General features: G+C 44.7%; 3 protein-coding genes across 3 annotated transcripts; 1 reads left to right on the top strand and 2 right to left on the bottom strand.

Moving 5' to 3' along the window:
• Positions 1 to 151: 151 nt before the first annotated feature.
• Positions 152 to 4,532, top strand: LOC100842236 (proline-rich receptor-like protein kinase PERK8). The gene is made up of 9 exons (XM_010233581.3): positions 152 to 418; positions 526 to 1,678; positions 1,790 to 2,200; positions 2,280 to 2,366; positions 2,445 to 2,515; positions 2,597 to 2,673; positions 2,762 to 2,909; positions 3,481 to 3,642; positions 3,984 to 4,532. The coding sequence occupies exons 2-9, from the start codon at positions 961 to 963 to the stop codon at positions 4,206 to 4,208; spliced, it is 1,899 nt and encodes a 632-aa protein (XP_010231883.3). The 5' UTR covers positions 152 to 418; positions 526 to 960; the 3' UTR covers positions 4,209 to 4,532.
• Positions 4,533 to 4,696: 164 nt separating this feature from the next.
• On the bottom strand, positions 4,697 to 7,599 carry LOC100842548 (uncharacterized protein At4g37920). Its single transcript, XM_010233578.3, has 6 exons — positions 7,385 to 7,599; positions 6,399 to 6,799; positions 6,114 to 6,285; positions 5,654 to 5,898; positions 5,371 to 5,558; positions 4,697 to 5,296 (listed from the first exon to the last, which is right to left on the bottom strand). The coding sequence occupies exons 1-6, from the start codon at positions 7,578 to 7,580 to the stop codon at positions 5,137 to 5,139; spliced, it is 1,362 nt and encodes a 453-aa protein (XP_010231880.1). The 5' UTR covers positions 7,581 to 7,599; the 3' UTR covers positions 4,697 to 5,136.
• Positions 7,600 to 8,816: 1,217 nt separating this feature from the next.
• LOC100833680 (putative phospholipid-transporting ATPase 9) lies at positions 8,817 to 14,961 on the bottom strand. Its single transcript, XM_003566687.4, has 12 exons — positions 14,016 to 14,961; positions 12,244 to 13,586; positions 12,047 to 12,157; positions 11,638 to 11,914; positions 11,467 to 11,555; positions 11,249 to 11,357; positions 10,820 to 11,023; positions 10,607 to 10,732; positions 10,401 to 10,499; positions 10,121 to 10,312; positions 9,731 to 10,017; positions 8,817 to 9,597 (listed from the first exon to the last, which is right to left on the bottom strand). The coding sequence occupies exons 1-12, from the start codon at positions 14,448 to 14,450 to the stop codon at positions 9,219 to 9,221; spliced, it is 3,651 nt and encodes a 1,216-aa protein (XP_003566735.1). The 5' UTR covers positions 14,451 to 14,961; the 3' UTR covers positions 8,817 to 9,218.
• Between the last annotated feature and the right edge of the window lie 391 nt (positions 14,962 to 15,352).

The following is a 15,352-nucleotide window of genomic DNA, read 5'->3' as shown; positions in this document are numbered from 1 at the left end:
GTTGCTTATTTGCCGTGATGTGACGCTGATGATCTTCCACTGCACTGCTGATTCCAGCAGGCCAGAGTAGATGGATGGCAGCTGGCACAGGCCACTCACTTATTTGCTAATCTTGTCTGTCATGCCTGCTTTGCTTTGCTTTGGTTTAGGACTAGGAGGGGAACCCTGGGCTAGACAGGCAGGCAAGCTGGGGGCAGCATGTTTCTTAGTTATGATGATGGATGATGAGTCAAAGCACTTTCCTGTGTGTGTGTGGGTTGCAAAATTAGTGTCAGTGCGCCACAAACATGATGTCAAGTTGGGTTACTGGATAATGTAAAGATGAGCCATTATTATGCTTTGCCATTGGCAGAATTTCTTGAGCATACATGGTGACACTCAGCAGCTGCAAAAGCATATTGGTGGTGGTGGTGGTGAGGTGTGGAATCAAAAATCTTGGAAGGAAGAAATGAATAAAGTTTCTCATTTTGAATGTAGCACTGAGATTCGGATGAGTTGACCGCCGGTTTGTGTTTTTGTTTGCAGAAGAAAGAAAGGGAAAGAAGTGGAGAAAGTAGTATGAAACAAGTTACCAGTAAAGAGGAGGAGGGGAAAGCGATGGATTCCAAGCCATGTTGTTCATTCTCCTTGCTTCCCTGCAAGCGCGGGCATCACGAAATTGATTCACTCCCCTTTTTTCAGCTCAGGTGGGATTGACAGCAAAAGATATATTCCTTGAGCTCATCCATTCATTCTGATCTTTACCAAGCTCAGCTCAGCTCAGCTGGGCAGCAAGGGCTTGCTTGCTCTTTGATGCTTGCTGGATCTCTTCTTCTTCTTCTTCTTCTTCTTCTTCTTCGATTGGTTGCCGCTGGATCTCCGACGGAGCCATCCATGCTGAAACGGGGCCATGGGGTTAGCTAAGCTTAGCAACAACAAGAGGAGGAGGCTCTAGTTATTGCTCTACTCTACTCTACTCTAATGGCGGCATCCGCGCCGGCTCCTTCCTCGTCTCCGCCCCCAGCAGCAGCAGCAGGAACGCCCTCCTCCTCCTCCTCCTCCTCTTCTTCTTCTTCTTCCCCTGCGCCGGCCAAATCAAATGCTCCCCTCTCCTCCCCACCACCCGCTCGCGCTCGCGCTCCCCCACCTCCAATTCCGATTCCTCCGCCGCCGCCGCTCGCCTCCTCCCCGCCGCCCCTTCCAAAGCCTTCAACACCGCCGCCGACAACAAATTCACCACCGCCGCCTCATGCTACTGCGCCACCACCAACCAATTTCCCTGCTGCCCCAGCACCAACAGTTGAGACCCCTCCCCCTGCCGCCTCACCTTCTCGAGCTCCTCCGGCGACCCATACCTCACCGCACCTCCCACCACCGCCGCCTGCCACCGCCACCGACCCGGCCGCCGCCAAACCACACCCCGCCGCCAGGGGCAACAACAAGTCTTCTTCTTCTTCCTCCTCCTCCTCCTCATCCACCCCGCCTTCAGCAGCTGGTGCAGAGACGCCCAGCGGGAGGCTCGCTGACGGCGTCGTCATAGCCATCGGCCTGCTGCTCGCCTTCATCGTCATCACCTTGCTAGGAACCGCTGCAATCTGGTACACAAACAACAAGAAGAGGAAACGTAGGAGAAGAACAGATGATTATTACCATGCTGGATTCGTGTCCCCTTTCTCTTCTTCCCACCAACAACCATCAGGTACTACTCAATCAACTAATGATTACTACCACGCTACTCTACTTGCGAATTCATCCATTTCATTCATTAGTATATCTATCTAATAAATGTTTGCTACTGATTTTCCTTCAGGCGAATCGTCGGCGGCATCGCTTGATCCTCCTTCCGCCCATACCGAATACAGTGCTGGCACGCCCAGGCTGAAAGCGTGCGTGTCCGACATCAGCTGTGGCAACTCCCGCTGTTTCACGTACCAGGAGATGTATCAGATCACCCATGGTTTCTCGCCCCAGAACTTGCTTGGGGAAGGAGGCTTTGGGTCCGTGTACAAGGGCCGACTGCCCGACGGGAAACAGGTGGCTATCAAGCAGCTCAAAGACGCTAGCACGCAAGGGGAGCGTGAGTTCCAGGCCGAAGTGGAGATCATTAGTCGTGTGCATCATCGGCATTTGGTTTCTCTCGTAGGGTATTGCATTTCAAACGACCAGAGGCTGCTTGTCTATGATTTCGTGTCTAATGACACCCTACATTATCATCTTCACGGTATGGTTCAACATTTTATTTTGCTTATGCAAGACCATTGCTATTTCCAACTGAGGTACTGAATGATATGGAACCACAGGACATGGAAGGCCTGTCTTAGATTGGTCGGCCAGGTTTAAGATTGCTGCTGGTGCTGCTCGTGGAATAGCCTACCTACATGAAGACTGTAACGTTCTTCCCTACCTTTCACCATTTGCCACAGTTTATTTTGGTTTATATTGACCCCTCTGCTTCCTTTTTCCAGGCCATCCAAGGATAATCCACCGAGACATCAAATCGTCAAACATTTTGTTGGATGACAACTTTGACGCTCTGGTAACTACATTCACCAATTGAGCCTGAGTATATCTCATGATTTATGTCCTGACTAGATGCTACCCATGAATTAAATTCTAGGTGGCTGATTTTGGTCTTGCGAGATTGGCTTTGGATGCTGTAACACATGTAACTACCCGTGTTATGGGCACATTTGGGTGAGCCAAGGACTGAGAGAATTTCAGAAACATCAATTGAGATCTTGTAGAATTGATGACTGAAAATGTTTTATCTTCTTTCTTGCAGATACATGGCTCCAGAGTATGCATCAAGTGGCAAATTGACTGAGAAATCTGACGTATTCTCTTTTGGTGTTGTTCTCTTGGAGCTTATGACTGGTCGAAAGCCTGTTGATTCATCAAGACCGTTGGGTGATGAGAGCCTTGTTGAGTGGGTGAGCATTGAACCTATTTCCTATTTATTTTTCACTTAATGATCATCATTGTTTGTAGCTGATTATTAGTTGACATGTGCCTCTCATATTAATTGAAGATCTCCTAGTTTATTCTTTGTTCACTGGAATGGTCATGTAGTACAGACTTGTTTCCTGGGATTTGATGGATTAGTCACTGTATAAGTTATAAGTTGAAAATTCTATTTAAATGCCGAGTTTATAAATGTCGGGAACATCTTCACTCTTCAGATATGCATCTTGTATAGAAAGATTCTTACATCCTCATGTGCATGTTGACAAATTTTAAAGATGTTGTGATCAAAATTTGTACTTTTTAAAATTTATCTATATGTTTATGCATAATGTAAATAAAGATCTCATAACAGTGATTATATTGTTAATGCTGCAAGGAAAGGTTTCCACCTGTGTTTCTCGTAACTTGAAGTTGGGTGTCATGTTCTTCTCCCTTAAAATGAACCTGTAGTAGTTCCTTCTACATTTCCTTCATTTAGTTGGTATATTCTTTTTGAACGTTTCAAACTGGCATTTCTTGATTCCCAACTATTTGCAGGCTAGACCTTTGCTTGGTCGAGCTCTTGCGACAGGAAATTTGAAAGAGTTGGTCGACCCTAGACTTGAGAAGAACTTCAATGAGGTCGAAATGTTCCGTATGATTGAAGCTGCAGCAGCCTGCAGTCGACACTCGTCATCAAGGAGGCCCAGAATGAGCCAGGTACATACAAACATTATATCTGACCACCTTTTATTAGTATTATTCTGGACATTCCTACCACCATCAAATTAGTTGGTTTACCATGCTTGGGAGGTACAAGCCACTAAAACAATACCAACTTTTGGTAAACAAAGGGTGATTTAGGTAGCATTTTCCTCACCAAACCCCTTCTGCCATCAGAACAATGAACTGTTGTCATAACTTCTCAGCATTGGAGTGAGTCTCACACGCACACAAAATTGTATGCCAACTTTGCTTCCTGACACATGTAGAAGGAAAATAACATCATTTGATTTTATTTTATCAGAGGATTAACCACAAGTATCTCTCACTCCTTTCAGGTGGTGCGAGTTCTCGATAGCTTAGCGGATATTGATCTAACAAACGGTATTCAGCCTGGGCAAAGCGAGCTCTTTAACGTGGCGAACACTGCCGATGTTAGGATGTTCCAGCAGATGGTGCTGGGCAACCAGGACGACAGCTCTGGGTTTAGCCAATATAGTTGGAGCGGTCACAGTAGAGGAGCTGGTGCCGAGGCCGCCTCCTCAAGTTCCAGGATCTTGTGATCATCGTCAGCAGCGGCTTTGCGTGCTCGTAGTCATTGCTTCACTAATTCGGCCAGATTGTATTGACCATTGAACGCCTTGGATAGTTATCACGTTCTTATGATTGCTCTCTTGTGTAGATCACACTGAGAAGATGTACTTTACTCTTTTTTGTTCGACCAGTAGCTAGCTGTTGGAGTGGTTGTTAACTTGTTAGGATCTCTGCTCCTAGCTGAAGAAGACACAATGTTTGAATTTGTAGACTCCTTTCTTTTTGTATTGTTTGCTTCACAATGATGATGAGGTCACAACCAAAAGGGAGAAAAGAAAGATAATATTCTCACTTGCATTCTTCTGTATACATTACATTATAGTCTGAGAAAGGATCCAAGTGACTGAAATAAATTCATTATAGCATCTCGAGCCGAATTGTTTTCAAAATAATTGTAATAAATTCAGTGTAGCGTACGATATAATAGCACTATGGCTACTGTGTCTGAACAGAATTCTGAAGGAAATATTAATCTTTTATGTCTGTAGAGGTCAATGTGAGGTGGCAGTCTCAGTGTTCTCTTCAGATACTGCCTGCCATAGGCATTAATCTACATACACTATCTATAAGAAAGTTGTAGTGAAACAGTGGAGTAACTGACAAAAAAGAACATACATCTGAACCAAACCTACATCAATATATCAATGCTACAATCACTTGTGCGCCGTGTAATCCAGATTCAATCCGTGAAGTAGTGCCTTTTTTTCATCTATTCGCCGTACAATCTGGATTCAATTCGTGGAGTATTCCTGTTCTTCATTCCAAGCACCTGTGGACGAGAACTCGGCTCCCCGGGAAGCAGAGCTTGCAAGACTACCTTGCTGTTCAGATCATAATACTTGTAGTGCAACCAGTAGGAATGTGCAACCACAATTTTCAGATGTATGAGATTCAGAATCAGAGGTATTTATCCTTGATTGTCTTCACAATCTCTTCAACTCTCTTGATAATTTTAGGGTTCATCAAGTCCCTTGCTTGCCCAAGGAGAGTGCCCTCCCTGCTGCTATAATATGCATCAACTATAGCGCTTGCCCAAGTGTGTAACACCTCCGGACTCCTGCAACCCACCAGGTGTGTCAACGTGATTGCAGGTAACATAAAAAATCTTCTATGAAATACTACAACGCTTACGTGTATAATGTATCAACATTTTCGCCTTGAAGTTCAGGCCCAGGAGTAAAAGCATCATTCAATGCACTCAGACGCTCTTCTGGATCCTCAATCATTATAAGATGCTTTAGTATTCTGATATCCTTTGGCATTTGTCTCTGGAGATTGGCTACTGCAGTCATGTATAGATGGAACATTATGTCCTTTGCCTGCAAAATGTTGGTAGATCCACTTAAACTGTCGAATTCATTCAATTAAACACAGATAGGAAACAAGCATAAGTATTGCATCCCTAGACCCTTACCTCAGACTTTGTGATGTCAGTACCCTTTGCAGCTGACCAAGCTTTTGAAAGCATCAACACTAACGCAGAATCTAGTTCCTTCTTCTCAGCCAAGTCATCAATCTTTCTGCATGCAGCGTCCACTGAAGGTGAATTAAGTATATCCTTCAGCTTAAATTCCGCAGCATTCAACGCTTCAAGACTACCAGACATATCATCATGAGCTTGTAGAGCATCTACACAATCATTTCCAAGTTGTGCCAACTCTGCAAGCAACAGTAAACATTTTTACTGACAGTCAACATTTGTACACTTCTCTTTTACATGACATGCCACTCGTTGGAATAGGAATTTAAACAAAATAACATAAAGGGGACATGAGCTATCAAAGGTAAAAATAAATGATTGTATATGCCTGGTCAGCAAGATATCAAAGAAGAAAAGGTCAGGTTCACAACAAAAAATCACATCTATGTCTCACCTTTTTGCTTATCAGGGTCATCCTGGTATGACTCTGCAACATAGTAAAGGTGGTTGAAGAATTCCACTGTGAAATCTTTACGGCGCTTAGCAATAACAGCACCAATTTTCTCGGATGGTGTGGATTTTACTACTTCAAATAGTTCATTATGCCTTTGAACATCCTCATCTATCTGAAAAGCGAGGCAGGAAAATAAAATTAAGATCTTCTATCATTAATAAATGCTAAATTCAGGAATCAAATGAAGTATCACGTGCTTCCTGTAAATCAGAAAGTCCACACCACCTCTTTCAGTTTTCTACACAGTCTGAGAAGACTGTGCTTCATTTCAGGATTTGGTTCTGCATCTGCTCTTTCCCGACACCGCTTAAAAAAATGCGGTCTTATGTTGTCCCATTCTCTGCTAAATGCTAGTAATTTTCTCCAGTCCGTCGGGGTAGGCTTATCGACCATGAACACGCCAATTAACTTGTCAGATATCTTGATCATTTTGTGGTTTGTCCTGTCCGCCATCCCTATCTGATGATCTTGGTGTGATAAAGCACCACTACCCATACGGCCATCATTCGCATATCCACTGCTCGATGGCATGTTTTCTATATAATCATCGGGCGCTGCTGCTGCCACGTCACCAACTGCTTCCATGTTAGAGCATCGTGGTTGGGAAAGGCCACGGAACAGGTGACCTGAGATCAAGAAAAATGGCATGATAACAACTCTCTATAGTCTATATAAAGGTACAACTTTTCAGAAGTAGCTAGCCCTAGATGATGCCAGACGCATACGGCACACCATTAGGTACAGGCATACAGACAAACATTAACGGTTTACCGGTACACTGCCCCATGGCAAGTGTGAGCCTTTGTTCAAGACTTTGTTCCAAACATGCGTTAGGTGGCAGGGGGTAATTAACAGAGAGTTTTATTACTTGCAAGTTTTCCAGAGGTAAAGAGAGGAGCTGCCCCAACCTAAACCCACTAAAACTTGAACAACTATACACCAACTTTCCTTGATACATATAAATTGAGGAAAATCAAAGTATATATACAGAAAATATGAACACAGTCAGCACTTGGGTCTGCAAAATCTGGTTTTGGAGATAAAGAAGTGCACATAATATGCATGAGGGTTATCATTTCATCTTTTCTTCTCTTGTGTGCGGGAGGTTATCATTTCATCTGATGGGGGCTAGAGAAGTGCACAGCATAACTAGATTTAAACCAGACAAACAAGAACCGGGCTGGATTCGCTGGAAGCAGCAAGGGACATACCGCGGGTGTCGTCGGCGGCCGTCCATGGAGATGGCGGTGTACAAGGGAGGGCGGTGCAGGTGAGGTATATGGGTGGGGGCCGGCGGGGAGGGAAGGAGGAGCAGCAGGGGCGCAGGGGATGGGGGCGGCGGGAGGCGAGGTAGGGCAGAGAAGCGGCGGCGGAGGAGGAGAGGGCTGCTGCTTGGTCGGGAGCCATGGCTGGTCTGAGACGGAGGAGGGAGACGGAGAAGAGCCCACTTACTTGTCTGGACTGGAGTCTGGAACCCATCCGTCCATCCAAAGCCCATCCAGGCCCACTCTCTGAATGCCCTATTGGGCTTCTTCTGGATGGAATGCAAGTCCAATTGCCACACTTTAAAGGACACAAAACTTCGGAAACCCCGTTTGAGTCCCGAGATCCAGTGTTTCCTATAGTTCAAACATCATGAAAATCATGTTTTTAACTTTCAAAAAAATCTGAATTTTTTTTGTAGTGCTAGTATAGATGTATATTACATATTTGTACATTTTCGTGTAAAAATTCATTGATTTGTGGTCTGTGTAAAAATACCAAATCGGGAGATGTATAATACCAAATTTGTGGTATGTTCTTTTTTACCCAATTAAAAAGAACAAATATACCGAGCTTTGTGCTGTGCACCCCCCTAACAATCATGTGCTAAGGGAACATTTTAATAGAATTTTAGAGCAAAAATTATAAAATTGCTGGTATTTATACTTATTTCATCTCTTCTAATCATAAATATGTTTTGTATGACTAAATCCTGACTCCGTCTCTGCCTAATCCGGAGAGTGCTTTTGCCACGTAGACAGTGACATCTTGTAGTCTTTCTTCACATTATTCATGCCTTGCTTCTTCTAGAAACATAGACCAAAGAAAGGATACCAGGGACCTCAAATGACCTCATGTAATGCATGGCTGCCCTGAAACAAGGGAAAATATCTCCCCTTTTTTGACCATTCTCGTGTGATGTTAGGCTTAGATAAATCAGTCAATTCATACGCTCGTTTTATATGTGTTTGGCCAAGAAATTCCTGCCACACGGTTCAATCACTCGTTTTCGAATAGACTACGTGTTTGACTTGGGTTCACTCTGTAGATTTTTATATTAATTTTGAATACTTGGATATGTCATTAGTATATGCTAGTATTAGGAACAAGTGTATGTCAAACATGTGTTCTAGTTTTTGAAGGCACTAGTGTTCTTGTCCAAAACTTCAGCTTTTCAACAACTGGTTGGACTAGGTAGATATGCACAGTATATTATTTACCATAAATTTCTTTTTTCCCCCAATGTTGTTTAATGTTCTTTTGAACAGCTGAATGGTTCGAAACAAGTGACAAACAAGTACTCCATCATTTTAATCCCTTATGTACTTTAGGGGTTAAATAAATGTTAAACGAATAAAGTGACATAAATGAACATCAATATCAACCCCAGAACGCATCAATTCTTTCGTGGACAAAATACAAGCTTTATTCCCCAAAAAGTATTGTGTAAGCAAAGAACAAAAGAAAGAAAGAAAAAATGAACCCCAAATCATAATGAGGGGAAGAAACTAAGCATACATCTCCTAATTAAACTTGCAGCTCTCTACTCCACTCCACTCCACTCAACTCCAATGTACATCAACTGCCTCCTTTTTGTAGCTAATCAGCGTCTAGAAACGAAATTAATACTCTCATGTACAGTTAAACCCTAATTAACGTGACTAGCTCATCTCTAACAACTGACCAGATTAACACTTGAGAAGGAAGGAAGGAAGCAAGCAGCAGCTTAATTTCTACCTGCTTATGTATTTACAGGTTGAGCTATATAGTAGGGTAGGGATGCTATGTGAAGTGATTGTCAGCTTCCAATGAGTTATCATGGTAAATTTTGCTGTTGAGGCGAACCAGCTTGGCGTCACGGCGCGCTGAGACACCTACTCCGGTGGACCTTACCGAGAACTGACGCAGGACCCTGCCCAGCTCCGCCTCCGGGTCATCAGCCGGGGCCTTGTGCTGCAGCCATTGAATCTTGTTGTGGTAGTCTGGGAAGAACCACGTCTTGACCACTGATAAGGTGAAGTATGGGACGAGCGCAGCGGTAGACACCAGCAGGGTCACCACCCAGTAGGAGGGCGCGCCACCCAATGCCTCAGTGAGCACCATGAAGAATGAGGTTGAGAAAGATGGTGTGATCGCGCCATAGGCCAAGAGGAACAAGTACCTGCAACCAGCACAGCACCACTGAGTTTCGCTTTCGATAAAAATTACAGGTGATCGATGTTCAGAGTTAACAGTCTGATTTTTTATTGTCACTAGAGCATGTTGATGTTCATGGACGAAGAAGCTAGGCTTACCATAGAGCAATGCCACTCCAGATGCAGATGTGCTGGATGAGGGTGAAGTAGTTCACCGTGATGGCCATCTGAATGTTGACAGCCCAGATAACACACGTATAGGCGGTAGCGCCAAGGGTCGAGAGGTCTATGACCTCACCGCCTCTGCGGAATGCTTGGTGCTTGAGCGACGCGGTGGTGAGGAAGAAGATGATTATAGCGCTGAGAACACCATGCAACATCCATCCTAGGATCCTTGACCATCGGAAGAGGAGGTTCTGAGGACCCTCCTGGTAAAGCATTGGGTACTGCATTTTCCAGAAACAGTGAGAATTTTGTAAAAAAAAGTTACTGGGTACTAATGTGCAGGAGAAGAAATTAAGGAAACACATACTGTACGAGTGTACGTACCTTGAGACAAAACCGAGCGGAAACGTCTTGATCAAACACGCCCATAGCGATCACAGGAAGTGATGTGAAAAGAACATTGAAGAGCGACATTGACCAGTCGTTATAGAAAGCTTCGCCAGAAAATGATGTGTAGGACTCGTAGAGGAAGAGAGTCAGACCAAACGTGATGTTCTTATAGAAGAAGTAGCATATCTGTTGATAGATTAAAACAGGAGACATTCAGCAAAAACTGCAGGCTTCATAAATTGAGTAATACACTTGCCATAATAGTATTGCGTACCATTGATGAGATCCTGCTGTAACACCAATGCCCATGAACAAGCAGCAGACGCTCAAGGAAGCGGAACTGCGCAATGGAAACATCGCTTGCCATGACAGCCTGAAATTGAGAGAGCTGATCAGCACACTAGATTCTTTTTTCTACATGGTATGTAGCAGCTTTCGCTCAGTTAAATTTCGGTAATACACTGGGTGGCAATATCAAACCTGCATCCCTTCTGCACCACTGATTCCTACCCCAATATCTGCTTCTTGAATCATGCCTACATCGTTCGCACCGTCACCAATTGCCAATGTAACTTTACCAGTGCCGGCTTTGACTAGCCTTGTGACCTGCAGCACAAATGACAATGGCAGTTTAGAAGTCACTCATGTTTCCTAGGATGGAATAATAGAAGTCTGAGGTGAAGCTGAGCTTACGAGAGCCTTCTGCTTTGGGGAAGAACGACAGCAAATGACTGATCCACAACAGATTGCCAGATCAAGAAACATGCCCTTGGTGTCGTCCTTTAGCGCGTATGTAAGCGACTTCCCATCAATGATTAAAGCAAAAGATTCACTAGCAGATGCATTTATAAGTTTCTTGCCTTCGTTTATTTGATTTACCACACTGTGTTTTGATGCCTGCAATATATCAGAAAAAATCCAGTGTTATTATATGCAGGCTTTCATGTCGTTAATTTGTAGTAAATATAGTCCACCATAAAGGCATAAAACCAGAAACAAACGAATAGATTGTATATATTACAAAAGGAAACATGCAGATTAACACAACTGCACAAAATGCAGCTGATGATTATGCACGTGCTAAATAGACTCGGTAACTTTAATCAGCAATGCATTCCGTACCTTTGTAACGGCTGCTTTGTCATCACCTTTCTCCAAGGCAACGATATCTGGTGTGTCCAATGTGATGGTTATTTGCTTCATCCCTTGTCTGAGTAGACTGCAGGCAAATCTGTGGAAACACCAGATTTAAGTCCATAAAGTTGGCTAACTATTACCGGAAAAAAAAGGTTGGCCAACTATTGTTATAAGAATTGAAACTTCCAGGAGAGATGGTATACCCAATGTTGATGGCGGTCTCCATCTTGTCGCCCGTCAGCACCCATATCTTGATGCCAGCTTGAGCAAGCTTATCGATGCATTCAGGTACCTAGAAAGGGACAAAAGCATGAGCAAACCAAAGAGATCTCTTAAATTGTCATGCATAACAACATGGAAGAAGATTTACTCACCCCCTTTTGTAGTTTATCCTCAACAGCGGTAGCTCCAAGAAGAATCAACTCTCTCTCTAGCAAATCTGCAGCCTCTTCAATCAGTTCATCTCTATCAACACTGACAGAATTCTTAGCTGCAGTGAACTTCCTGTCGAATTTAGCATATTCGTCCTCTTCAAGTTGGCGGTATGCAAGAACTAGTGTCCTCAGACCAGCATCAGCATATTCATTTATGTGCTGCTGTGTTGCTTCTCTATACGAACTATCAGACCTTGATAGCCTCTCGAACATTACGCTGCACATGTTGAGAGCGAGTCAAGATATAGCCATCATACACGTACAGAGAGGAAGAGCAGATGCATTGTGCCATCAGCTTGCTGCATCTGAGCACATCCCAGCAGATTATTGAAGAGGTAGAAGCACTAACCTGTCAGCACCTTTACTAAAGAGAAAGGTTCTCCCCTCCTCATCCTTAACTATTACCGACATCCGCTTCCGGGTGCTGTTGAACTCAAGGACATGCAAGATCCTATAAGATCTGCCAAAACACAGTTAAAAGTTCAGGTTACAACCAGGTCACTCCTGAATTTTTACAAATAAAAAAAATGAAGTTCAAACCCATACCTATCGACATGTTCTCCAGACAAGGGATCTAGCTCATGGAGAGAAACGCCTTCCTGCGTCCTCTGGTAGAATGTGAAACCGAGTTCCCGTGCTGCAACAACAAAAGCAGCCTCATCCGGAGACTCTGCTTCATAGGAAATCTTCCCTGATTCTTCATCGACTTCCGGTATACATGTGTGGCAGGTGGCTAACAACCGGAAGAACATCTCAATCACATCGGAGTGGGCCTGGTTAACCCAGTTACCATCCATGACACGCTCATCTGTGAAATTAAATCCTTTGACCACAGTTTTACCCTCAGGCTGAAAGCCTTCGACGCCAATTTCCATATCAGCGATCAAGGGTGAACCTTTTTTCTTTGCCATGGCTCTCTCGACCTCAGTGATACCACGTCCATACGCTGTGCCAGCAATAGAACATTTGATGAACTCCATGGAGTTGCAAGTCAAAGTCCCAGTTTTATCTGTCAGAATTGTGTAGACTTGACCCAGCTCCTCATTCAAATTGGAGGTTCTAGCACGAGCTGGTGTGTCGCTCTCCTCATGATACATATGGATGTCATTGTTGATGAACAGAGCCTGCAAGAGCTTGACAAGCTCAATGGAGATGTACAGGGATATTGGGATGAAGTACCCGAAAAGCATCATGGCTGTCAAGAAATGCAGCGCTGCTGCTGTGGCTGCCTTATTTGGACTGAAGATGATGGTAGTGTCATCAGGTCTAAGGTACCATCTTTTCATCCTGCCATCTAGCATATCATCTTTGGTTGCAATGCCAAAGAAAACCGAGCCAATGACCGAAATAAGGACAAGACCAGACAGAAGGAGGTAAATGGTCCAATCCATCTTTTTCTCAATCTTACTCCTCTTGGATGGAGCACTGGTAGCATTCTGCATGACTTTTGTATCATGACCAGTGAAAATAACTGCGCCGTACACATAGTCAGTATTCCGAAGCTTTGAATCTCTGAGAAGGAGCTGCTGAGGCGAGAGAGGGTATTGTTGCTCTTCAACTTCTATGTTCCCGACAAATGAATACAGATGCGCATTCGGGTCTTCGCACCGTATTACAGCCCCGAAACCACCGAAATTCTCATCGTTCTGCAAATGGGAAGTTACCTCGAGAGATTGCTTGAGCTTGAGATTTGTCTCTCCATCAAGGTTCATCGTCTCGACATAGCAGATGGCGTCTTCATAGCTAGAGGAAAGGAGGATGAGGTCAGCAGGAAAGAATTCGTCTTTTTCGACCTTGACGATGTCACCAACTCGGAGGTTTGTCCATTTGGTATGCTGGAAGGCGCCGTCCTGGAAAACCTTTGCCTTTCTGTTGTTCACCTCAATGTCCTGGACAAAAAAAATAGCAACTATTTTTCAGTAAATGGCAAGAGTAGAAGAAAGTAGTAAAGAAGCAATAGGGCTGAATTAGCACAGAAATTGTCCTTTTGAGCTGAGGTGCTAATTAATGGGACCGCATGTCTAAACATTCTACTATAACAGACGAAAGAGAATTAATTCAATCAGCAGCATAACTGCTTCACCAAACTGCCTGCCTCCCTGTTTTTGTTAATTAGCTGCGATGGATAAATTGGTGCACATGTTTCTTACTAGATGAAATGGATTTAGTTGAGTTGGAGTGGAAATCAAATGATGTCATGGCTGAATTTACTAGTACTAGTAGTATTATATTTGCTTGGGTCTCTGTTTCATCACCGAAGATCCAGATGCAGATGCAGATGCAGACGAAATGAACAAGGAAGGGAGAGAATGGATAACCTGCTGCTTCCTCCTCCAATCCTCGACGGCCTCCTTGACCATGGTGGCGAGGATGACGACGACGAGGGGGGCGACGGCGGTGGCGCCCTTGAAGGGTCCGAGAGGGGTGAAGGCGAGGCAGGCGGTGACGAGGAAGTAGATGTTGGCCACCCGCCGGAACTGCTCGAAGATGGACTTGGGCACGAAGGTCGCCGCGCTGTACTTCGTCGTCGAGATGTAGTTGGACCTGTACCCCCCGGCGGCGGCGGCGGCGGCGGCCGCCTCGGCGTCGTTGGCGTGGACCACCCGCGAGAAGCCCGGGCCGCCGATCCTCGACCCTTCGTCGTCCACGGCGCTGGGCCGCCGCGCGCACGCCGCGAAGGTGTAGAGCTTGCTCAGCATCATCTTCCTCCGCCGCCTCCGGCTGCTCCTCCGCCCATCCGTACCGTCGGCCATCGCCTGAGCTGGGAGAGAAGAAGCAAACAAAGAAGGGATTTTTCCTTCTTGTCTGTTGGTTGGTTCCTAATTAAGCTGAGCTACAGCTATAGTAGCTAGGCTAGGTTGGGTATTTGCAAGGTCGGGCGGCGGCCGGCAATGGCTGGCGGGCAGCACGAAGGCCGGCAGACAGCTAGCCTAGCTTATTGGTAGTAATTCGTGGAAGAAATCCAAGGAAATCGCCGGCGATATATATGCTGTGAGGCTCTTCTTGTAGCTATGTGTTTGGCAGCAGAGGCAGGCCAAGCAAAGAAGAGGATTTGGTTGGCTTTGGAGTTTCCGCAGGCCAAGCTGGACCTCAAGGATGGATCCAGCAGGAGACCAGGACCAGTTCTTGTATCCTGCTACTCCCAGGTGGGAATTCAAGATGGCTGGAGGAAGAAGAAGAAGGTGCTGTCCTCTACTCTATATCGTGATCTTGGTGGTGGCTGCTTAATTTGGTCTTAGAATTAGAAATGGAGCTGCTGAATTTTATTGGGAGGCAGATGCGAAGAAAGAGACGCCAGTAGTCGAACAGTCAGTCCCCATGGTTGACTTTCTTGGTAACGAACGAAAACTGGTTATTCTGCTGGCTGATGATGATGGGTTGGTGACTGATTTTCAGCCAGGTTGCATGGAAGTTGATTACAAATTTCTTAATTTCTACAAAAGAAAATCAGCACTCTTGTAGGTAACTGTAGTAGAAGCTTCCTTGCTTCTCCTCTTGGAATTTTGGAAGCTCATTGACTTGTTCGGTCATAGGTCATAGGCATTCACAAAGATGCCGTATCCAGCAGCAATGAGAAAACATAATGTTCCGTTTCCACCTTAAAATGTAATTTTTTTATGTAGTTTTTAATTGATCGTTATGAAACCATTATCAT

The sequence above is a fragment of the Brachypodium distachyon genome, chromosome 2 (assembly GCF_000005505.3).
Source record: "Brachypodium distachyon strain Bd21 chromosome 2, Brachypodium_distachyon_v3.0, whole genome shotgun sequence".
In the NCBI taxonomy this organism is placed as follows: domain Eukaryota; kingdom Viridiplantae; phylum Streptophyta; class Magnoliopsida; order Poales; family Poaceae; genus Brachypodium; species Brachypodium distachyon.
This window is presented reverse-complemented; position numbering and strand designations above follow the sequence as displayed.